The sequence below is a fragment of the Gastrolobium bilobum genome, unplaced genomic scaffold (genome assembly GCF_033153095.1).
Source record: "Gastrolobium bilobum isolate Gb01-03AN ecotype WA unplaced genomic scaffold, APGP_CSIRO_Gbil_v1 utg16678, whole genome shotgun sequence".
Lineage (NCBI taxonomy): Eukaryota > Viridiplantae > Streptophyta > Magnoliopsida > Fabales > Fabaceae > Gastrolobium > Gastrolobium bilobum.
Genome location: NW_026896445.1, coordinates 185,161 through 211,772, shown reverse-complemented (window position 1 = coordinate 211,772; position 26,612 = coordinate 185,161). Strand labels below are relative to the sequence as shown.

General features: G+C 38.9%; 1 protein-coding gene across 1 annotated transcript; it reads right to left on the bottom strand.

Moving 5' to 3' along the window:
- Positions 1–2,010: 2,010 nt before the first annotated feature.
- LOC133299807 (agamous-like MADS-box protein AGL82) lies at positions 2,011–2,976 on the bottom strand. The gene has a single exon (XM_061499294.1). It carries the CDS (start codon positions 2,974–2,976, stop codon positions 2,011–2,013), a length of 966 nt encoding a protein of 321 aa, XP_061355278.1.
- Between the last annotated feature and the right edge of the window lie 23,636 nt (positions 2,977–26,612).

Below are 26,612 nucleotides of genomic sequence, written 5' to 3'. Positions count from 1 at the left end.
CTAAATTGATCCACTTAAATTTTTTTAAAAACCTCGAGACTAATATTTTTTTTAACCAAGAGACAAATAAAGAACTATAAAAAAAAAAAAACTGAAATGAAATTTTTTATGACCGCACTTTGCGTGGGTCCGCCACTGGCGGCAGCAGGGTGTGAAAAGCATCTCATTGCTGCATGTTCTCATACTTGAAAATAATATTTTGTGATGCAGGATCATCTATATAGGGTTGCATTGATTGCAAACCTCCATTGTAATTGCCAAGTGAGGAGTCTGGGAACACATTTGTATGATAACTAGAAGCACCATTCATTGTTGTACATAAAATAGTTATGGGTAGAATTTTTTTTTATTTTTTTATAGGATCCCACGAATTAATTTAATATCCAATGAATTGATTGGGAAAATCATTTTATTAAATAAAATAAAAATTATTTAATAATTTTTGTATAAAAAAAAAACTTGACAATGAGTTAAGATTGAAAAAATAGTTTTAAGAAAAAAATATTTTTATTATATCATTAATGTCAAATCTTTTATGTTATTCTTGAATAAATATTATCCGTAAAATAGTGTAATTTTTAAGATAATTATTATAAGGATAAATATATTTTAAATGCTAAAAAAAGGAAAAATTTAGAAAGATTTGGAGGAAGATAATACTTTATTTCTACTCAACTTTTTTTTCTTTGGGTTGATATAAAACGGTGAAGAACAAATTTATCAAAAAAAAAAAATGGTGAAGAACACACCTATTTAGACTAGTGGCATCTCCTTAACCAACGGCTAGGATTGTACCAAAACAATTTCATTTAAGGGCTATAAATCATTCTCTAAAATTTTCCACAATCTCCTAGCCTTGATATTAAGAACGGTGATTTCTAGATACAACTATTCTCTAAATATTTTCATGAAGTAATCCAGAGTAGATTAATCTAGAATTTGGCAAAATATCTCTTGAATATTTCTAGATGTTGGGCCATTTAACAACTAAGGTCAATAAATCAAGTTTATTATTCAACAGGGCATTATTTCCCATCACTCATACTACCCAAATGCGGGTTTTTATGGGCAACGGTGATTTTCTGTTATGTGAGAGAAAACGTCTTAATGTCACATAGTCTTCCAAGGTCATAATTTTTCTGTTGATCATTGGGCGGCAGAGCAAGCTGATCTGAATATGATATTGGGAATGCCTTGGTTAACTATGCTGGGAAGAGTCACATATGCCTATAATGAACAATCTATGGAATTCACATGGGAAGGATGAGTCACCAAACAGATGAGGTAACGCAATTGGGATAATACATGAAGATGAGTATGTGCAGTTTCCAACAAAAATTTATAAACCTCGTGCAGCCAACCTTGCAAAGTGCAAAAGCAGGGTATATGATGAATTGGCATCAATTAAACAGGCAGCAGTAAGAGTGTTTAAGCCATCTTTATGCACACAGATATGTTGTGTGTATGTATAATATGAATATAAACATATATCTCACCATCGTATATCAATTTACTCATGTTTAAAATGGTTGCCAATAGTCTAATACTTCTTCCAAAATAATAGAACACAAGCAGGTATTAATGTAGCTGACCAACATGTTTTATAATTTTGTAAGAAATTTACAAATGCCATCACTGAAATAATGAAATTTGGATGTAGTAACCAGACACAGAAGAAAAAGGACACAAGGAAAAAATGACACAATCATACATTGGACAAGGCCAATCATTGGGACCAAATCCAGCACGTCCCTTCCCACGGCCAGCAGCCCCTGCAAAACCAGCAGCACCAGCAGTTCCACAACGATTACACACACCACGAAAAGCAAAATTCATATTGGAGCAACTGCCATATGGTTCGTCTCAATCATAGGCACACCAAACTGATGAGTCCAATTTAGACTCATCAGGTTGATTATCCGTATCCATAAGCCCACCAAGTTGAATAGTCCAATCTTCAACTTCACCAAGTTGACTAAACCAGTCCAATGGCTCACCGAGTGGACTAGTTCAATCTACAGGCCCATCAATTTGATTAGTTGAATTTCCAAAACCACCAAGCTGATTAGTCCAATTTATAGACTCACGAGGACTACCCGTATCCACAAGCCCACCAAGTTCACTAGTCCAAGCTTCAACTTCACCAAGTTGACTAACCCAATCCAGTGGCTGACCAAGTTGACTAGTCCAATCTACAGGAACATCAAGTTCATTCCTTGAATTTCCAAAAGCACCAACTTGGTTGGTACAACCCAGAGGCACATTGACTTGATTAGTTTTCATGGCCATCAATTGCATAAGATTTGAATCGAAGTTCAGCATTTGGGATTGAGAATCCTTATCAAGCTCAGGTAGGTAAGATGCTAGCTGGTATTCATCATTAATTGGCTTCATAGGAATAATGCTGTCTTGGCTTTGAGTGATATTATGCGTGAAATTTGGTTGGCTGGAATCTGAGGCAGCACTCTCTGATTGAGCCATGTTCTGCATAGAACTCATGTTGGCTTCAGATTGATGCTTGTTTTTCAACATGTTAATTCTTTTTTTACAAGCTTCAACCTTGGTATCCAGCATAGCAATGAAATTACTCAACTGCTCTTCTTCTAGGCCATTGAAACTTGGATGCCATGTGGGATATTTAATCTTCACGATATCTTTTTGCACTTTGGAAATCTCAGATTCAACCGTCTTCTTCTTATTCTCAAAAAAGTTTTCGAGATCAAAGTTCTTATGCGGTTTCTCATTCTTTGTAAGCTCATACTTTTCAACGATGGAGTGCACCTTTCTAGAGTTTTCGGGCCAAGTCACTGGTTGAGCATCACCGTTGCCATCATAGATAATCAAGCAAGCATCAACTCCGCACATGGTAGAAAATTCAGCCATTTTCTTCATTATTCCCTTCTTTCTCCTCTTGAAAGCTAACTTACGATCACTCTCATTCGAGATACGTTTCAGGGCTAATTTTGCACGACCCATATTCTAAGACATACATATACAGAAATCTGTCAATAAATCAGAACTTGGTGTCATAATACATAATTAAGTATACAACATAGGGGGAAAAAAACAAAAAACATGTCAGAGATAGAGGCTGAAATCAATAAGAGAACGGGCTCCCTATAATTGGATAGGATATTATTCTCCAATTTTTTATTTAAAAAAAAAAATCATAGAGAATTAAAAAGTATTCTACAAATTTAAAGAAAAGAGGTCCTGTATTATATTGTTGATAACATCTTACAGTTTATTCAAAGAAAGAATAGTATTGAAAGAAAGACACTTGAACTGGTTTGGCTAGGACAAGCATACCTATCTGCCAAGTTATTTCCTACACTTGTTCATCTTTCACAATCCTTGGACTACCATCCAGTGTCCACAGTAACAGATAATAGCAAATTCAAACTCCGTAACTAACTACTCATGTCATGGAACCACACGATTTCACTCCAACAAAGCAATTAAGATCTCAAAACTCTTAGCTCACCGTCATATAGCTTCGAATCCATAAATGTAAAAGAACTTTTTCCTCACTTTTAAATCCTTTCATATCAACTCTTGTTATAGCCTAGAATGTTGAAAATTTATTGAACTAACTTATTTGTAAGCAGAATTTTGAGTTATTGGGAATTTGTGCTCTTATCCTAGTATCCAATATTATGGTAATATTATTGGGAAAGCTTTGTTGTTTTTAGATCTTTGTCTAGAATCCCAAAAAAGAAAAGAAAAGAAATAATGTATACAAAACAGAAAGGAAGTAAATAGTTTAATGATGACACCAATCTGCATCCACAAAATCAAGATGATAAAGATTCTTTTACATTTCCTATCAGAAGAAAAATTCAAATCGCCTATAACTTTCATTCAAACAAAGAAAAAAAAAATAGAAGCCCATCTCAAATCGTTATCTACTGTGTAAGGGGACACTGTATATAACCTTAAAGAAACGTGATAAAAAAGAAAGAAATTATCGTACCTCAGGAAGGTGAAACTGGCTGTGACAGCGGAGAAAGTGGAGCCGGAGAAAGAGATTTGGCAACACGATCAGAGAATCCTCAATCCTTCTGAAATTATATAATGCAGTTACAATTATTGGATGCAGAAGAAAACAATGATGAAAGCGAAAAGAATCGAAGGCACGAATTAGGATTAAAAGAACCGCATCTATCACATTAGTTTTGGCGGGCATTTTCTTAAGGCATAAAGAAACATGAAAAAAGAAATTATCGTACCTCAAATCCTCACAATAGATTCGGCCAACCGCCGTCACGATAAGAGAAACAGCAAATCCTTCTGAGATTATATGCTCTTGTTGGATGCGGAAGAAAACAGCCAAAATTGAAGATGAAAGTGAAAAAAATCAAAGGCACGAATTAGGATTTAAAAAAAGTGTCCGTTACAATTCTAAAGAACCGCCTCTACCTCTACCACGGTAGTTTTGAGGCACATTTTCTTAAGCCTTATTTATAACCTCCTCAGCTCCTCTGTCAAACCGCCCTTAAATCCTATGAATGAATTTATTATTATAATAAAATTAGAAATTAAGGATTTTCCATATTAGAGTTATTAGCAATTAGGTTTAAATATTTCTACATTATAAATAACTTATTTAGATTCGTTCAAAAAATAACGTCGTTTTGAGTTAAAAAATTAAAAAATTAAAAAATTAAAAACACTATATATTCCTAAAATAAAATATAGAGTAAATACCCTTTTTGGTCCTCAGTAAATTTCACGACTCGCTTTAGTCCCTAGCAAATAAAAAGGCTCATCTTGGTCCCTAAGAAATTCAAAATGGACCTATTTTAGTCCTTTTAGGGACTAATATGGGTCTTTTTTAAATTTGTGAGGGACCAAAATTTCAACTAAATGGGTCCATTTTAAATTTTTTAGGGACCACGATGAGCCTTTTTATTTGCTAGGGACTAAAACGGGTGTCGTGAAATTTGCTGAGGACCAAAAAAAGTATTTACTCTAAAATATAATTCCAAAAATACATTGATTTCTGTCCCAAAACGACGTTATTTTAGTCTCAATGTAAATAAGTTATCTATATTGACCGCAGAAAAAACAAACCCTAACAATTTATGATACATGTTTTCTTATTATACATAGTATAGAAAATAATATAAATGATAATTGTCAATATTGAAGTTAAATTTGAAATTATGAGTTAAATAGTACATTGATGTTAATTTCCATTTATTGTATTTTAAATTAATTATAATCACTTATATACCGATGACAAAATAAAAAAACTATAGAGACATTTGACATTTTGGATAAAAAAATATTATACTAATCACGTACTGTGACACCCTCCCGTGTATGCATCCAAGGGATATGTCTGCTAAGCGGATTAGAGTCACAACGTCAATATATTCGATAAAATTTTGCATTTTTCAGTCCAAATAAAAACCTTGTATTAAAATCGGCTTCACAGAAAAACAGCTGAACATTTGAAAAACGCATGCTTGCTGTAATTGTAAATTTTTCCAGAAAACCTCCTGTCTTGCAAATATCATATAAAGTTGAATTCTCAGACTTTGGACACAAAGTTTATATAATAAAAAACTAGACATCTGGGGCTTTACGTGCATATAAATTATATGTAAATCGGAGGTCTGTAGCCCCAGAAACAGAACTCGCAAAGTGCTCGCTAAATCCGTTTCCAAAATCAGCATTTAAAACAAACAGAAAGTGTTTGACAAATTAAACATCAGAATTACATAAGTTTCCGGCTAAAAATAAAAATCCAAAATACAGCAAATTAAAACATGTTTCCAACAGTAATCCGCCTCTCCAAATATTACATCGATCAAAATATTCAGCCAACATCCAACAGAAATATCAGACAAACAGCAGAATTTCCAAAACAGCAGCAGTCAATAGAATATTTCCAAAACAATTACATCATCAAAAGCTTTTTCGTCCTCCTGCAATTTTATAAAAATTGAGCCCCAAAATGGGTGAGAAAAATCCCAGTAGTGTGATAACAAAACCAATAATGCAACAGTATTAGTTTAGATACAGAATTCCAAAACAGTCGCATCAAAAATTAAATTCCGACAGATACTAAGATGTAATCATAATGCGTATATAACGCCAGAATAATGTATGTTCATAGCACTGCAGTGCACGTACTAACTAACTAACACAGTGGAGATTCCATTTGGCCCATCAGAGGGGAATTCCAACTGCGACCTATGCGAACTGAGCCACGGTTCCGTTCCCTGGTACCTGAGGGATGCCTACATGATGAATGCTCAAACACATGTGTCTTTTAATAAATATTCATAGTTCACAAAACAACATGAAAATAGTGCATGTATGCCATGATATGTTTCGCACGCACAAAAAAACCCAGATGAAGTAATGATGTATATGAGCATGACAGAGTCAGAATCAGAGTACCATATATAACATGGATTTTTAATACCAATATCTCGAATAACAAATACTTCCAAACATAATTTCCATTATGTCAAATCCAAGGCAGATTACAATTAATATTTAAGAGAATACGAATCCAAAGGCACATGTGAGCAACAGTTCAAAACTCCATACACTAGCTAATAGTCACAAAAGGTCTCACCACCAAACACTTACCTTGTATGCCCAAATATTAATCAAACAGCAGCAAAAAATCAGTCCACACCCTAGGGGTTATGCGCACCTAAGCAAAATATAACAAGTCAGAATTATACGTCACATTATTTCCTATACGCAGCATACGTTTTCACTCCTTTTTACCCTTAGTTCTCAATCGGTTTACAAGGTTCTTTTTCTAATAATTTTCTGACTTCAAATAAATATTATCAACTTGTTAACAGTGAATAATCCAAAGTTTCTCAAGCATGACAATTCGGTTTCAACACTAAAAATAGTCTCATGATTTTAAATCCACATTTTCTACTCTATTCATCCTATGGTGCGCTAAAAGGAACCTAAAGCATGCTGTCAAAATAATTTAAGACATGCAAGACCAGCTACCCCTTCCAAGTTCAACAAAACCGAATGACCACCAAGGGAGACTATATCCCAAGCTCCAACAAAATCGATGCTGTGTGCTTGTGAGCACAAGGCCCAAACGGTTCAAAGAGGGCAGAATCAACAAGAAGGAATGACAACATGAATTTCCTTATCCTATCATGCAACACGGTCAAAACAACAAGGAAATAGAGGGAGGGTTTGAGAGGAACTTACGTTTTCTTGGCTCTACACACCAAAGCTACCAATCGGACAAGGAGCCAACTTTTTCCCTCTAACGTTCCAAGAACTCTAATCCAACCACATACAACAGAGGAGATGACTTATCAAGACAAAACCTTATTCATTCAAAAGAACAGTCCAATGAGAACCGATTTAAGTGAAGAGAGAAATAAGGAGAAGAGAAAATAGCTCACCTCCTTATGATGGACCTTTGGCTGAACAAGGAAAACAAAGGAGAAGATGTTGAGTTATTTTTGTCCCCTGCTCATGGAGCTCACGGTTTCTAGCTAGGAGAAGAGGGGAAAAATGGGAGATTATAATTGCAACTAGGTTGGTGGTGTCCTTCAAAGATGGTCACGGTTCTAGCAAGAGAGGAGAGGATGATATGTAATTTTTCTTGATGTCCTTACTCTACTCAGTTCACGGTTTTTAGGGAAAGGAGGAGATTGAATGGGCTAAGTTTTTTGTTCTGATTCAATAAGATAAATCTTCAGCTTATTGTCCTACACATTCAGCGCCTAGGGAGAAAGAATGGAGGTTTGAAGGCTGATTAAAAAGGCTAACAAAGACCAGAAAATAACTTGGCTTTCTCCCTTTCATGCGCACAGGGAGTGTAAAAGGAGTGTGGGATTTCTGCCCAATAGAATTACATGCAAACTGACCACACCTCTCTCATTGGTTGCATATTTAAAAAGGCTGGTTGAGATTGACAAAGGCCACAAGCAATCAGTTTGCTTTCTTCCCATTCTAGCGCATGGAACAAGGGGATGCAAGATTGCTGAATTTTGCCATGTGTTGGTTCTAGACCAATCATGGACAACCTTGTAAGACTCTTAGGATAAGGTGAGGATTAGGTAAGAGTTTATGGCTGCACATAAGCCGCACTTAGGGCACTTGGGCCGCCGGCCATCACAAGAATTGGGTCCAAAAATATTTGTCCAAAGGCTCTCTTATCTTAGGAACTAACCCATGCCTTATCATTTTATGTACCCTCTAATTATTAACTAAGGGGTTTATTCATTGAATTAAAATTAATCATATACTTATAAGTAACATTCAAATTCAGAAAATAGTCCTACTTATTCCTAATAACATGCATGCGCAAAAATTTAATTTTCCTAACTCGAATTAATTCCACCCTGAACATATATATATTTCGAGTTCAAAACATATATTAACATTACTAAAGGCAGTTTATATAGGCTCCTAATTTTTACGGGATGTTACACTCTCTCCATCAAAATATAATTTTGTCCGCAAAATTAGACTTATGTACTTAATTAAAAAGTTCCGGGTACCGATTTCAAATGTCAGCTTAACGCTCCCAAGTTGCTTCATATGCAGATTTTTTGTTCCATAGCACTTTCACCAGCGGTATCTCCTTGGAACGGAGTTGTTTAACTGACCTCTCAAGAATTTGGAATGGTTGAACAGGATACGTCAGATTTTTCTCTAACTCCACTTCTTCGGGCTATAGTACATGGGATGGGTCAGAAAGATATCTTCTCAACTGCGACACATGAAATACTTTATGAATTCCCGACAAATTAGGCGGTAACGCCAATCGATAAGTTGACTCTCCAATCCTGTCCAAGATAAGGTATGGTCCCAAGTACCGCAGACTCAACTTTTTCACTCCCATTCTCCTGCAGAGTCCAGATGTGGGTGTGATTCTCAAAAACACGTGGTCTCCCACTTCAAAAGATAGGGGTTTATGACGATTGTCATAGTAACTTTTCTGTCTCGCCTGAGCCCTTTGCATATTTTCCTTGATCCTCTGTACCTGCTCTGAAGTTTCTTGAATCATGTCGGGCCCCAAAATACTTTGTTCACCAACTTCCACCCAACATAACGAGGATCTGCATTTCCTCCCGTACAAAGCTTCATACGGTGCCATTCTGATGTTGGAATGATAACTGTTATTGTATGCAAACTCCACCAAAGGAAGGTACTTGTCCCAACTGCCTCCTTGATCTAAAATACAAGCTCGCAACATATCCTCCAGGACCTGAATAGTGCGTTCAGGCTGACCATCAGTTTGCAGATGGTAAGCAGTGCTCAATCGCAAATGGGTTCCGAGAGCTCGTTGAAAAGACTCCCAAAACTTAGAGGTGAACTTGGGATCACTGTCACTAACAATACTGGTGGGAACTCCATGCAGCTTCACAATCTCGCGAAGATAAATCCGTGCAAGCTTTTCTGTATTATAAGTTGTTCAGACACTCAGGAAATGAGCTGATTTTGTCAACCGATCAACAATTACCCAGATGCCATCAAACCCTTCTCGCGTCCGAGGAAGTCCAACTACAAAGTTCATGGCAAAACTATCCCACTTACATTCGGGAATTTCCAGAGGTTGAAGAAGTCCCGAAGGTTTCTGATGTTCATACTTCACTTTCTGACATGTTAGGCATCGAGCTACATACTCCGCAATATCATGTTTCATGCCCGGCCACCAAAACGAATTCTTCAAATCGTGATACATTTTAGTTGATCCAGGATGAACGGTATAATTACCCTTATGGGCCTCTTGCAAAACTTCCTGCTTCAGTTCGTCATTCGGTACTACCAACCGACCTTGAAATCTCAACATTTTATTTTCATCCCAAACTACATCTTGGAAACCAGCCAATTTATGGACTTGTTACTCATCTCTTTGAGCCCTCTTTATTCTATGGAGTAACTCATTCTCTATTTTGATACTGCCCAACCTTATTCCACGTCTTCTTCTGATAACAGACAAGTTCATATCCTAAAAAGCTTCAAGTAGTTTTAGTTCTTCCATCATCAGGGTTGCAGTGTGGAGAGTCTTCCGACTCAAGGCATCGGCTACAACATTTGCCTTGCCTGGATGATACTTAAGTTCAAACTCATAATCTTTCAAGAATTCCATCCACCGTCGTTGCCTCATGTTTAGTTCCTTCTGGTCAAACAAGTACTTCAGACTCTTGTGATCGCTGAAAACATCAAACTGCGAGCCATACAAGTAATGTCTCCAGATTTTTAGTGCGAACACTATGGCTGCTAACTCCAGGTCATGAGTAGGATAATTTTCCTCGTGAGGCTTTAATTGTCGTGAGGCATAAGCTACTACCATACGATCTTGCATCAATACACAACCAAGACCCTTCAAAGACGCATCACAGTACACTTCAAACTTTCTAGTTGGGTCCGGAATAGTAAGCACCGGAGCACTGGTCAATCTACCTTTTAGCTCCAAGAAACATTCTTCACAAGCGTCAGTCCACTCAAAAGGCATTCCCTTTCGAGTGAGACGAGTGAGAGGCTGTACTAATTGAGAGAAATTCTTGATAAATCTATGATAATAGCCTGCAAGTCCCAAGAAACTCCGCACTTCAGTGACGGTCTTAGATCGTTCCCAATTCATTACTACTTCCACTTTGCTAGGATCCACAACAATACCTTCTGCAGAAATTATGTGACCCAAGAACTAGACTTCACTTAACCAGAACTCACACTTCGACCACTTGGCATACAACTGTTTCTCCTTAAGGATTTGTAAAACTATCCTCAAATGTTTCGCATGCAGTTCTTCATTGATAGAGTAAATCAGAATGTCATCGATAAACACAATAACAAACTGATCCAAGAATGGGCGAAAATACGGTTCATATAATCCATGAATACCGCCGGAGCATTAGTAAGTCCGAACGGAATTACCTGATATTCATAGTGACCATATCGAGTCCTAAAAGAAGTTTTCAGAATGTCCTCCTGTTTAACCTGGATTTGATGGTATCCCGACCGCAAGTCTATTTTGGAAAATACCCTGGCACCTCTCAACTGGTCCATCAAATCATCAATCCTAGGAAGCGGATATTTATTCTTCACTGTCACCTTGTTCAGTTGACGGTAATCCACACACAAATGCAGACTACCATCCTTCTTCTTAATAAGAATGGCTGGAGCACCCCACAGAGAAGTACTGGGTCTGATGAATTCCTTTGACAGTAGCTCTTCTATTTTTTTCTTCAGTTCCCGAAGTTCCAAAGGTGCCATACGGTAAGGAGCAATGGAAATAGGCCCAACTCCAGGAAGAAGTTCGATGGGAAATTCTATCTCCCGATGAGGAGGTAAGTGAGGGATTTCATCAGGAAACACCTCCTCGAATTCATTAACCACAGGAGTATTTTGAAGTTGAGTATCAACCGTACTCTTAGACTCAATCAACAACAGATACCCTTCAACTCCCCGAAGGAGTTCTTTTCTAACTTGTAACAGAGAAATAGTAGCAAAAGACTGAAAATTACCATCTTTCGAAGGAACAATGACCTTTCATGCTTGACAATCCAAAGTGATTCCATTTTCTGCCAGCCAGTCCATACCGATAATCACCTCAAGGCTGAATACCGGTAGAACCACTAAATTTACCGTATAAGTATTTCCTTCAAATTATAGAATACAACCCCTGCAGATTTTTGATGCAATACAAGATCCTCCAGTAGGGGTACTGATTTGCAACTCATAAGGTAAGGGAGCCGGAGTGATACCTATTCTCATTGCAGTGTGCCCCGCAATAAAGGAACCTGATGCTCCAGAATAAAGAAAACAGAAATAGGATAACCATTCTGAATTACATTACCTCGGATCAGATTCAGATACTTCTGGGCTTCATTTGCATCAAAGGTGAACACCCGAGCATGAGTAGGAGGCTGATTAGCATTCTGTGGGCAATCAGAAACAAGTGTCCCGACTGTCCACACCTGTAGCACAAATTGTTCCCGCATCGGCAAATTCCAGCGTGATTCTTTCCACAAGTAGCACAAGCATTGGGACCCTGTCGTCCGGTTGAAGATTGTCCAGGAGCATTATTCTTCTTGAAGTTTCCAGTCTGAGGTTGCAACTGCGGACCCTTGCCTCTATTCATTCCAGTAATCCTTCTGAAGAATCGACCAACTTTACTTCCTCCCTGTGATTGCACTGGCTGTTTAGACAGATTCCTAGCTTCATTTATAATTTCCTCCGCTTTCTGACTCTGATTAATCAATTCAGACAAAGTACGATTTGCGGTAGTCAACATAAGCTTGCGGATCTCTGGGTGCAGTCCACTTTCATATTTTTCCACCTGCCACTCTTCATCATAGATGTTCCAATCAAAATTGACATATTTTATCAGCTGTCCAAACTTAGCAATATATTCATTGACAGTCATATTATCCTTTCGTAGTGATAGCAACTCAGTGTGTTTCATCCTCCTCATAGCCTTAGGGAAATACTTGTCAAGAAAAACCTGTCTGAACACTACCCAAGTCAGATCAACATGTTGTGCTCGCAGCAAAGCCCTCGCACTGGTCCACCAAGTCAAAGCTTCATCAATCAGCTGATACGAGGCATAGTCAGCCTTTTGAGCTTTAGGACATCATCCCATACGTTCAAATATGTGTTCAATCATCTGCAACCATCGTGCTGCAGTCTCTGGATTGTCCCTACCTTCAAATGTGGGTGGCTGAAAATTTCGTAAGTCTTTCAACCTCTGCCTAACAATTTCCTCAGCATTATCATGCATCGGGGGTTGGTTAGGATTCTGATGTCTATATTCTCTCCACTCTTGACTCATATTCTGGACAAAAGTGGCCAACCCCCCTACAGTAGTGATAAGGTCATCAGCTGCATTACTAGGTCTTCCCTGAGTAGAACCCCGTGTACCTGCCATGTTTCTGCACTCATAATACCACGAAATGAGCTGATCAGACTCACTGCAAAATATACATGACAACAATTTCAAGTAGGTACTCGAGTTCTAATAAGATAAGTTAACAATGCACCTGTCCCTATCACTGTATAATTCTAACATTCTAGTTATAACAATTACTACATCTCAAACAATTCAACATTTTATCACGCAGCAACCAGCAAAAATTTTAACAGTCAACCACAATCAGCAGACAATTCAGCAAACAACAAACAATTCAATAATCATACAGACACCATGAACCAAAACTGCTCTGATACCATTCAGTGTGACACCCTCCCTTGTATGCATCCAAGGGAGATGTCTGCTAAGCGGATTAGAGTCGCAACGTCAATATATTCGATACAATTTTGCATTTTTCAGTCCCAATAAAACCTTGTATTAAAATCGGCTTCACAGAAAAATAGCTGAACATTTGAAAAACGCATGCTTGCTGTAATTGTAAATTTTTCCAGAAAACCTCCTGTCTTGCAAAAATCATATAAAATCGAATTCTCAGACTTTGGACACAAAGTTTATATAATCAGAAACTAGACATCTGGGGCTTTACGTGCATATAAATAATTGAATCTGAAATATATTGTATATTCAAGTGTATGTAATTTGTACAAGGAGGCTCTCTATTTATAGAGACTACAAAACCTAATGGGATGACCTAATGGGCCAAGCCCACAATCTGGAATATTCTAGACTATTCTAATAATAATAAATTAATATTATTTCTAACACTCCCCCTCAAGCTGGTGCGTATATATCAAAAGCTCCCAGCTTGTTACAAATATGATCTATTCGGGGACCTCTAAGAGCTTTAGTGAATACATCCGCAAGTTGATCATTGGAATTGACAAATGCTGTCTCGATCTCCCTTGACTGGATCTTTTCTCTAACAAAATGACAGTCAATTTCTATATGCTTGGTCCTCTCATGAAAGACTGGGTTAGAGGATATATGCAAAGCGGCTTGGTTGTCACAAATGAGCTTCACAGGCCTTTGTTCACAGAGATGGAGTTCCTTAAGCAGTTGTCTCAGCCAGATGAGCTCACAGGTTGCATTTGCCATTGCCCGATATTCTGCCTCCGCACTGGATCTGGCAACCACAGTTTGCTTTTTACTCTTCCAAGAGATCAAATTTCCTCCTAAGAGGACACAATACCCTGAGGTGGATCGTCTATCTGAAGGAGAACCTGCCCAGTCAGCATCTGAATAACTAGAGATCTCTGAACTCCCTTTATTTGTATATAATAAACCTCTTCCTGGCGCCTTTTTAATATATCGAAGAATTCTAATAACTGCATCCCAATGGGAGTCACAGGGAGAATCAAGGAATTGACTTGCAACACTCACTGCGAAGGAGATATCTGGCCTTGTCACAGTAAGATAATTCAATTTTCCAACTAGTCGGCGGTAACGACTAGGATCTGGCAGTGGCTCCCCCTGTCCTGGTAATAACTTAACATTGGGGTCCATAGGTGTATCAATGGGTTTACAGCCTAACATGCCCGTCTCATCTAGGATATCCAGTGCATACTTCCTCTGACAGATGGAAATGCCCCGCCTAGACTGTGCAACTTCGATCCCCAAGAAATATCGAAGTCTGCCAAGATCTTTGGTCTGAAATTGATTGAATAAATGCTCTTTCAACTGATCAATCCCGGTCTGATTACTGCCTGTAATGATAATGTCATCAACATAGACCAGAAGATAAACGCACTGGCCAGAAGAGCTATGCCGGTAAAAGACAGAATGATCGGCTTTGCTTCTGATTAAGCCAAAGGATTCAACAACTGAACTAAAGCGGCTAAACCAGGCCCGAGGAGATTGCTTCAGGCCATATAAAGATTTTCGAAGTTTACATATCATTCCAGAACTCTCCCCCTGAGCAACAAAACCTGGTGGTTGCTCCATATAAACTTCCTCCTGCAAGTCACCATGTAGAAAAGCATTCTTAATATCAAGTTGGAGAAGGGGCCAGTGATGAATGGCGGCAAGGGCAAGAAATAGGCGAACAGAAGCCATCTTAGCAACAGGAGAAAAGGTATCCCCATAATCAAGACCAAAGATCTGTGTGTATCCCTTTGCCACTAAGCGAGCTTTAAGGCGATCAACAGTGCCATCAGGACCAACTTTAATTGTGAACACCCATCGACAACCAACAACAGACTTCCCGGGAGGAGCACGAACAAGATCCCAAGTGCCATTGGAGTGAAGTGCCTGCATTTCATCAAGCATCGTCTGGCGCCACCCTGGATGAGATAGTGCTTCACCTGTGGTTTTAGGGATAGAAACAGAAGAGAGACTAGAAACAAAAGTAAAATGTTGTGAAGAAAGTCTGTCATAACTCAAGAAAGAATAAAGGGGATGAGGATTTCGAGTGGATCGAATACCTTTCCGAAGGGCAATGAGAGGAGTCTCTGATGGAGGATCCGGAGGAGAAGAGCCGACGGGAAAGGACGATGAGTCATCAAGAGGAAAAGTCGGAGGAGGCGCAGGCTGACGACGCTGGTATGTGAGGAGAGGACGATCTGCAGGTATGGAGTTAATGGGTTGCTCCTCTGGAATAGGGTCACCTGCAGCTGGTAAAGACAAGTCAAGAAAAAGAATAGGAAGTACCTGATCAACCTGTGACACTGGAGATGAAGTAGAGTGAAAAGGCTGCTGATCAAGGAAAGTGACATCAGCAGAAATGATATAACGCTTGAGATCAGAAGAATAGCAACGATACCCTTTTTGAAAACGTGTATACCCAAGGAAAATACATTTGAAGGCCTTGGATGTCAACTTGTCTTTACCTGGAGTAAGATCATGAACAAAACAAGTACAACCAAAAATATGTAAAGGCAGAGGATAAGAAGGTGTTCCGGAAAACAAAATGCGGTGGGGAACATCATTATTTAGCACAGAAGAGGGCATGCGGTTGATAAGGAAACATGAGGTGATAATAGCATCTGCCCAAAAACGGAGTGGGACGTTCATATGAATGAGAAGGGTACGTGCAGTTTCAACTAGATGTCTATTTTTACGTTCAGCAACTCCATTTTGTTGTGGAGTGTGGGGACAGGTAGTCTGGTGTATCGTCCCATGTGTATCCAGAAATTTAGAAAATTCAAGAGACACATACTCTTTTGCATTATCACTGCGCAAGATTTGAATAGAAGCACCAAATTGAGTTTTTATTTCTGCACAAAACTTTTGATAAATTGAAAATAACTCAGAACGATTTTTCATTAAATAAACCCAAGTGCAACGGGAGAAATCATCAATAAAGGTTACAAAATACTGAAAACCCAAAACTGACATAGTCCGACTCGGACCCCAAAAATCAGAATGAACAATAGAAAAGGGAGCAGCAGCTCTCTTATTGACTCTACTAGCAAAGGAAGAGCGAGTATGCTTTCCCTGCTGACAAGACTGACAATTCAAAGACTTTAGACCCGACAAAAAAGGAACCATATGCTGAAGCTTCGAGAGACTTGGATGACCCAGACGGCTATGGAGAAGCTCAGGAGACTCTGTGAGAGAGCATGCAACTGGAGCAGAGGGTGCATGCAGATAGTAGAGACCTCGTGACTCATCGCCCGCTCCAATCGTCTTCCCCGTACCCGGATCCTGCATAGAAAAAGACTGTTTAGAAAAGGTGATAGAGCAAGAAAGAGAATGGGTCAATTGACTAACAGAAATTAAATTAAAGGGAATGCCAGGGATGTAATAAACAGAGGTTAAAGTCAAGAAGGGAGTTGGTTTGGCTTGCCCAATACCACGAGCAGGAGCCTTGGTGCCATCAGCAAGAGTAACAGAGGGAAGATTATTAGAAAAGGTAAGGGAAGTAAAAAGATCCTTATTACCACAAAGATAATCAGTAGCACCTGAGTCTATTATCCAGGGTCCAAGAGATGATTGAGAAAAACAAGCAACATGATTACCAGTAGCGGAAGTAGGTGGCTGAGAAGAACTCTTCTGGAGAAGGGCCTCATAGTCTGCAGCGAAAATAGTCACTGATCCGGTAGAGGGCGGCACGACATCTGTTTGAGCAAAGTTCATATGTGGTGGCTTCAAGTGAGGGTACTTTCTGTAGCAACGTTCTTCAATGTGGCCTAGATTTTGGCAATAATTACACCGAGGCCTTTGTCCTCGGCCACCCTGTCCATACGACATCATCTGTCCGCGCCCGCCTGGGCCATATGATGTCATGGGCCCGCGACCGCCTTGTCCGCGGCCACGACCACGACCGCGTCCACCATTGTTCCAATTACCACGAGAGACTAAAGCAGCAGAATCAGACAAAAGAGCAGTATAGTCAGTAGCTGGCACGTGTGCGGGGGCCACCTTATCTTGAAGATTTAGAAGGCGCTGAAAGGTCTGGGATATGCTAGGAATCTCAGTACTGGTTAGAATGTTCTCACGAACACTTTCTAATCCGTCAGGGAGACCAGAGAGAGTCACAACCATAAAGAGACGCTCCACTTGCGTCCTGTATACTGTAGCATTCGCAGCATGAGGTAACATAGCCAAAAATTCCTGCATCAAAGAACGAATCTTACCAACATAAACTTCCATACGAGCTTCAGGTGATTTACGCAAATCCATCATCTGGGAGAAAATGGAATAAAGTTGCTGAATATCATTGGTGTAGAGGTTTTTGGCTTCCGTCCACACATCATAGCAGGTCTCAAAGGGAATGAAAATATTGAGAAGGGATGAATCAATAGATTGCCAAAGAATACTGAGTAGCTGAGTATCAACTCTCTCCCATTCAGTCTTCTGATCTATGGAAATATTAGTCTTCTTAGTGGTGAGATGTTTGTCATGGCCTTGACCGGTAAACCAGATCTTAACGGAGGTAGACCAGTTCTTGTAAGTGGCAGATCCGGTCAATTTCAGAGTTGTGATAGAGGGAATAGCACTTGAAATGATGCCGGAAGGATATTTACTGGTTCCTTCCATCAGGAACAGCGATCAGACAACAAAAAAAACAGTAAAAGTCACGCGAAAAAAGGAAAAAGTAGCGACTTTTGCACTGGAACCCCTCGAACAGAAGAGACCCACAACGAACGAGCACCAGATCTGGAAGGAGGAGGCAGAAGCGAGCCTGTCTGCCTTGGTTTGGCCGGAAAAAGTGGCCGGAACAGTGCACACGCGCCGGAGAGAGGTGGCGCGTGAGGCCCATGCGCAGACAGCTTTGGTGGCGCGTGGAGGCGCGTGCGGCGGCCGTTTGGGACGGGTCTTGGACAGAAATGGTCGCCGACGTGAGGGGATCCTGATCGCGTGGTTTCTCGCCGGAAAGGTGGCCGGAACAGTGTTGAACCGTGACAGAACAGTGTTTCGGGCGATGTGAACAATGTTTTCCGGTCAAATAATGAAGGAGGATGACGATCTGAGATCGAAAAAGGGTCTAACAATGTTCGGAGGGTTGAAAAAGGTTGCTGGTATGACGCACAACGGTAAAAGGGTTTGCCGGTATGATGCACGACAGTAAATAAGAAAAGAAAAGATATATATGCGGAAGCAGAGCCCTCAGATCGAGAGCTCTGATACCAAATTGAATCTGAAATATATTGTATATTCAAGTGTATGTAATCTGTACAAGGAGGCTCTCTATTTATAGAGACTACAAAACCTAATGGGATGACCTAATGGGCCAAGCCCACAATCTGGAATATTGTAGACTATTCTAATAATAATAAATTAATATTATTTCTAACATGGTATCAGAGCCTCGCCGCCCCCAACTTTCTCTTGTGGCGTTTCTTAGCACAGGTTGGCTGGGCCTGTTGGATTGTCCACTCTTCAAGTCCAATGGGCTCTCGTGTGAGGGGGCATGTTGAGATTTATAGTCCCACATTGGTTGTATGTGCAACTAATGTAGAGTTTATAAGACCTTGGGCACTCCCACCCTTTGAGCTAGCTTTTGGAGTGGTGTATCCCAAGGTTCTTTACATAAGTTATATGTAAATCGGAGGTCTGTAGCCCCAGAAACAGAACTCACAAAGTGCTCGCTAAATCTGTTTCCAAAATCAGCATTTAAAACAAACAGAAAGTGTTTGACAAATTAAACATCAGAATTACACAAGTTTCCGGCTAAAAGTAAAAATCCATAATACAACAAATTAAAACATGTTTCCAACAGTAATTCGCCTCTCCAAATATTACGTCGATTAAAATAATCAGCCAACATCCAAAAGAAATAGCAGACAGACAGCAGAATTTCCAAAACAGCAGCAGTCAATAGAATATTTCCAAAACAATTACATCATCAAAAGCTTTTTCGTCCTCCTGCAATTTTATAAAAATTGAGCCATCCCAGTAGTGTGATAGCAAAACCAATAATGCAACAGTATTAGTCTAGATACAGAATTCCAAAACAGTCGCATCAACAATTAAATTTCGACAGATACTAAGATGTAGTCATAATGCGTATATAATGCCAGAATAATGTACGTTCATAGCACTGCAGTGCATGTACTAACTAACTAACACAGTGGAGATTCCATTTGGCCCATCAGAGGGGAATTCCAACTGCGACCTATGCGAACTGAGCCACGGTTCCGTTCCCTGGTACCTGAGGGATGCCTACATGATGCATGCTCAAACACATGTGTTTTTTAATAAATATTCATAGTTCACAAAACAACATGAAAATAGTGCATGTATGCCATGATATGTTTCGCACAAAAAAAAAACAAATGAAGTAATGATGTATATGAGCATGACAGAGTCAGAATCAGAGTACCATATATAACATGGATTTTTAATACCAATATCTCGAATAACAAATACTTCCAAACATAATTTCCATTATGTCAAATCCACGGCAGATTACAATTAATATTTAACAGAATACGAATCCAAAGGCACATGTGAGCAACAGTTCAAAACTCTATACACTAGCTAATAGTCACAAAAGGTCTCACCACCAAACACTTACCTTGTATGCCCAAATATTAATCAAACAACAGCAAAAAATCAGTTCACACCCTAGGGGTTATGCGCACCTAAGCAAAATATAACAAGTCAGAATTATACGTCACATTATTTCCTATACGCAACATACGTTTTCACTCCTTTTTACCCTTAGTTCTCAATCGGTTTACAAGGTTCTTTTTCTAATAATTTTTTGACTTCAAATAAATAATATCAACTTGTTAACAGTGAATAATCCAAAGTTTCTCAAGCATGACAATTCGGTTTCAACACTAAAAATAGTCTCATTATTTTAAATCCACATTTTCTACTCTATTCATCCTATGGTGCGCTAAAAGGAACCTAAAGCATGCTGTCAAAATAATTTAAGACATGCAATAGCAGCTACCCCTTCCAAGTTCAACAAAACCGAATGACCACCAAGGGAGACTCTATCCCAAGCTCCAACAAAATCGATGCTGTGTGCTTGTGAGCACAAGGCCCAAATGGTTCAAAGAGGGCAGAATCAACAAGAAGGAATGACAACATGAATTTCCTTATCCTATCATGCAACACGGTCAAAACAACAAGGAAATAGAGGGAGGGTTTGAGAGGAACTTACGTTTTCTTGGCTCTACACACCAAAGCTACCAATCGGACAAGGAGCCAACTTTTTCCCTCTAACGTTCCAAGAACTCTAATCCAACCACACGCAACGGAGGAGATGACTTATCAAGATAGAACCTTGTTCATTCAAAAGAACAGTCCAATGAGAACCGTTTATGTGTAGAGAGAAATAAGGAGAAGAGAAAATGGCTCACCTCCTTATGATGGACCTTCGGCTGAACAAGGAAAACAAAGGAGAAGATGTTGAGTTATTTTTGTCCCCTGCTCATGCAGCTCACGGTTTCTAGCTAGGAGAAAGGGGAAAAATGGGAGATTATAATTGCAACTAGGTTGGTGGTGTCCTTCAAAGATGGTCACGGTTCTAGCAAGAGAGGAGAGGATGATATGTAATTTTTCTTGATGTCCTTACTCTACTCAGTTCACGGTTTTTAGGGAAAGGAGGAGATTGAATGGGCTAAGTTTTTTGTTCTGATTCAATAAGATAAATCTTCAGCTTATTTACACATTCAGCGCCTAGGGAGAAAGAATGGAGGTTTGAAGGCTGATTAAAAAGGCTAACAAAGACCAGAAAATAAGTTGGCTTTCTCCCATGCGCACAAGGGAGTGTAAAAGGAGTGTGGGATTTCTGCCCAATAGAATTACATGCAAACTGACCACACCTCTCTCATTGGTTGCATGTTTAAAAAGGCTAGTTGAGATTGACAAAGGCCACAAGCAATCAGTTTGCTTTCTTCCCCTTCTAGCGCATTGAACAAGGGGATGCAAGATGGCTGAATTTTGCCATGTGTTGGTTCTAGACCAATCATGGACAACCTTGTAAGATTTTTAGGATAAGGTGAGGATTAGGTAAAAGTTTATGGCTGTACATAAGCCCCACTTAGGGCACTTGGGCCGTCGGCCATCACAAGAATTGAGCCCAAAAATATTTGTCCAAAGGCTCTCATATCTTAGGAACTAACCCATGCCTTATCATTTTATGTACCCTATATATTTCGAGTTCAAAACATGTATTAACATTACTAAAGGCAGTTTATATACGTTCCTAATTTTTACGGGATGTTACACGTACATAATTAAATCTACAAAACAAACAAAATGAAAAAAAAAACATGTGAGAGACAGAGGCCAATTCAATCTGAGAATATGTTTTCTATAATTGGATATTTTGAATAGGATATTATTCTGCAAATTTAAAGAAAACTATTATACAGAATTGATATGCTTTATTATTTGGTGGTGATATTTGTTTCTCTTTGATGAAGTAGTATGTCGATATAACGACGAATTAACGAGGCAATAATACGGACTATAGCTAAATGATGGAATCAGCGTATAAGGTCTCAGGTAGTCGCTCAAAATCAAGGGGGAGGGGAAAAGCCTGGTGACTCTATAAGGTTGAAATTCAAGTAGCAATGGAGAATGGTGAGCAAAAGGAGATTCCCTTGTATAAGTCATGCTTGAGCCTAACCATTATATTCTATCGACCCCATTCTAGTTTGAGGCAACATGCCTTCTATTGTGTCTATACATGAGAGTGGAGAATCGTGTGTGATGAAGAGCATTTGTCCCATTTTAATAATGCATATGTTCAAGCATAGTCGTTGCCAAGATATTTGGTCCAGGTGGCCAGTCCCGAACAAAACATAAAATAATATTCTACAAATGTAAAGACAAGAGATCATGTATTTTATTATATTGATATTAAGACCAACCTCACGTCTCATCAAGAATAAACTTCAACTCCATTTGCGAACAACAACTTCAACACATAAATTATAGATTATAAATAGAGGTGGCAATATGGGTGAACTCGACGGGTTAAGCCACCAAAATGTGACGGATTTGGTTACATATTTCAACCCACCAACCCGCCTCAAACTGCCCCTTCGGATTGTGGGTCAAAACGAGGTTGGTGGCAGGTCGGGTTTGGTCCGTCTGGTCAGTTTTTTTTTTTACTATTATGTAATATATTTTTTTTGGTGAGGATTATTATGTAGTATTTTATTTGTCTTTAAACTTTTGTGATATCCAATTTTTTTTTATCTTAGTATTCTCTAGGAAAAATAAAGAAGAAAAACTTTATTTATGACAAAGGTAATCTATATATGGAGACAAAAATAAGTTCGTAAATAATGTCTAACTGAATATTAGCATACATTTAGGCTTGAGATTGAAAAAAAAAACTAAAAGGAGTGCGATATGAAAATATGTAATATTATAAAATTAATAAAATATAAATTATTTTCAATTTTTATTTTTTAGGTGGGTAAACCCGCCAACCCACCATAAAACGGGGCGGGTTGGAATTTTTAACCACATTCAAGAGGCGAGGCGAGGCGAGGTGGGCCAGCATGTGCACCTTCTACCAACAACTCCTATACTTTCTAACTCATAATAGCCAAACTAACAAAATTGAGCTTGTTATTCAATCAAATTATATGCAATCCAACACAAAGATGAACATTATAACCTATTAGGTGAAATCCAAAAACATTTTGTGTATGAAAGTGTTGTCTTTCGGAGCCCGACAATTATGAGCCCGGCTTTCTTTAGGTCAGTCTGCGGAAGCGATAGTGAAAAATAAAAACAAATGAAATTAAAATAGAGATATGGAGGAAGATAACACCAAGAATTTTAACGTGAAAATCCTCTTTGATGTGAAGAGTAAAAATCACGGGATCAAGTCCACAAAAATCTCCACGATGAATAGTGGGATTTACAAGAAATTCTCTCTTGCTCAATAACCATAGGACTTCACCCTCTAAAAGATGGATCTACTCACAAGTGTCTCTCACAAGCGTTTATCTCTGCAAAGGAGATATGGAATCCCACTCTATAGGATATTCTTCTTCTTCAATGATGGCGCTAGGTTTCTTCCTCAGAGAATCTCTGTCTCTGACTTGCGCTTTTCTCCTGTATGTTTTTCTCTCCTTTTTTCTTCTTCTCTATATGACGGCTCAACATCTAAGCATATCTTATAAACAAGATATTAGGACATCCATTAATTTGGGACAGGTCCATAATGGGCCACAGACACAACAAATCTCCCCTCCATGCCCATAAGGGAGAATATTCGAGCTCCCCCTTATCCGAGGTATAGGGCCGGGATAGTCAACCCGACACCTTCACAATAATATTCAAACTTCCATGTTGGAATCATCTTGGTCATCATGTCCGACCAGTTTAAGTCGATATGGACTTTGTCAATTTATAGAAACTTTTCTTCTATCACATCACTGATCCAATGGTATCACACATCTATGTGCTTTGACCGTGCATGGAATCTTGAGTTGTTTACTATGTGTATAGCACTCTGGTTATCACTCTTTAGCACATATTTTTCCTAACTATGGCCGAGCTCCTGTAGAAAACTCTTTATGTATACTAGCTCCTTGCATGCCTCAGTTGCAGCAATATACTCGGCCTGGGTAGTAGATAGGGCGACAGACTTATGGAGTTTTGACTGCCTAAATATCTCCCCTTGCAAAGGTAGTTAGGTAACCTATGGTCGACTTCCTTGAGTCATTAACTCCAGCTAGGTTGGCATCCGAGTAAGCTCTTAACTCGATTTTTCTCTCCTAAAGCACAAACACCTGGTTATATGCCTTTGAGATATCTGAATATCCATCTGATGGCGTCCCAATGTTCCTTGCCAGGGTTGGAGAAAAATCGGCTTACAACCTCAACTGCATGAGCAAGGTCAGGCCTTGTGCATATCATGGCATACATAAGACTACCTACAACTAACTGAGATGGGACCTTTGACATCTTGTCTTTTTCTTCATCAGTGGTTGGACCCTACTTTTGACTCAACTTGAAGTGTCCAGCTAGAGGAGTACTAACTGTCTTGCATTGGTCAATGTTGAACCTCTTCAGGATTTTCTCTATGTACTTCTACTGAGATAGCCACAGTAGCTTATTTGAGCAATCCCAGACAATCTTCATCCCGAGAATCTGTCTTGCTGAGCCGAGATCCTTCATAGAGAATGACTTGCTCAAGACTTTCTTGAGTGCATTAATCTTCCTCGTGTCTTTTTCCACTATTAGCATGTCATCTACGTAGAGCAAAAGGATGATGAAGTCGGCATCATGCCTCTCGATAAAAATACAGTGATCTGCCTGAGTCTTCTTAAAGTCGTGTTGAGTCATGAAGGACTCAAACTTTATGTACCACTATTGAGGTGCTTGCTTCAGACTATACTAGGCTTTTTTTAGAGACTTGCTTACATATTTTTAGAGACTGCCCGAAGGCTATGAACATCTAACATCTTCCTCTTTGCAGGCCTCTCCCCACTAGGTTCTTCAGTTCCATTAATTTTGGTGAGTGGATGACTCTAAACTTATGTCAGGTTAGAAACTGCTCCTTAGATTGGAGAGATATATTCTTTATTATTTGCTATACCTTGTGGAGTTTGAGAAACAAATATCTCTATGAGGAGATTTCAAGAGACTTGAAAATTCATCTCAACTCATTGCTGGCTATGTTGAAGAAGTCAAACATTGCTGATCTACCAAATACCAGAGGTTTGTTGTCAGCTCCCCCATTCCTCCCTGTAACTCTTGGTCTCTTCCAAATCAAGGGGTCTTGAAGCTTAATGTGGATGGTTCTGTTGTGGAGAACAAAGCAGCTTGCGGTGGTATTTTAAGAGATTGGCCTGACGCTTAGGTTGGAGGCTTCTCTGCCTTTTTAGGATCTTGTTCCCCTCTGCTAGCAGAACTCTAGGTCATATTCCATGGCTTAAACTTTGCTTGGAATCATGATTGGAAGAACTTAGTGGTGGTATCTAATTCCCTTCAAGCCTTAAGCTTACGTACCACTTGTGGTAATGTCTCTTGAAAGCTTCCATTGGTAGCTAAGATTCTAGTGTTTCTGAGTAAAGACTAGACTACTTTGTTGATTCATATCACAAGTGTGCAGATTGGATTGCAAAGAAGGCTATAAACGACGCTTATTGCAAGAACCTGCACCGCTAAATTAGGAAATTTAATTAAGTAATTAGGAAATTATTCCATAATTAACATAGGATAATTATAGAATGCTTATGATAATGAATATTAAGTCATTTTTCAGAAGAAAAATACAAACTCCGGGTATTTCACGGTATAAGTGTGTACTGAGGAAGTGACTCGAAAAATTGAAATAAAAATAAAAATATTATTAGAAATATATTAAGTCAATAATACAAAGTTTGATAGAAAAATAAACAATAGAGGTATTAGAATTAATATCGGGTGTTCTAAGTGTATTAATGCACCATAGGATTAGCGGGACCCATTTTAAGTGACTAAAACCCCTCTACCTTAACCTTATACCTCATTTTATTTTTTCTAGACACCTAGATAGCTCAATGCTCTCTTCCATGCCAGGCACCCTCACTTCCCTCTCAAGATTGCATTTTTCTTTCTTGAGGTAAACATAAAAAATACCCACAAACCTTCTATCCGTCATCCCTTGTCTTGGTAGTGTAACACCCCGTGTATATCCGGATTGTTAATCACATTACGATATTAAGCACAACTCAATTAAATGTGGAAACTAACTTTTTCTTTTCAATTATGACGTCATTATTATTAACCAAGTTGATTACTTAATCCTTTTTCAAAACATTGTCTGTATGTAAATTGCAATAAAATAACTAACTGAAATACCTCATAACATATAAAAGTTGTAAGTCACGGAACTACAATACGTAGACCGGACCAAATCCAAATACATCAATACAAATCAAAATAAACCAAACATAAACAACATCAATGTGGCATGGACAACCCCTATGCTCACCAAATACGGCAACAAAGCCCAACAGAGTCTCAATTCAAATAACCATATACAGAAAATAAAGCATGGTCAACATCCAGGTATATCAAATAAACAGCATGCATCAGTCAGCTCAGCTCCGACCTCCTGCCGCCCGAGGTATCAACCACCGAGTTACCTGAACCTGAAAATGTGCCCCAACGTGGGGTGAGACCTCTAAAAAGAAATCTCAGTAAGACAAGGGGTCCTCAAGGATCTCTCCCCCCCAAGCTCACTTACATGTGCAATATAAGTTCTAAAACAGTAAAACAGTATAAGTTCAAAAAATTTGTGCAATGACACTACATACTCAGGCTTACCGTCTAGGTGGAACACCATATACATATCATAAGGCATTTGCACATAACA

Coding starts and splice junctions, on each gene's coding strand:
- LOC133299807 (XM_061499294.1), bottom strand. CDS start 2,976: ATGGGTCGTGCAAAATTAGCCCTGAAACGTATCTCGAATGAGAGTGAT.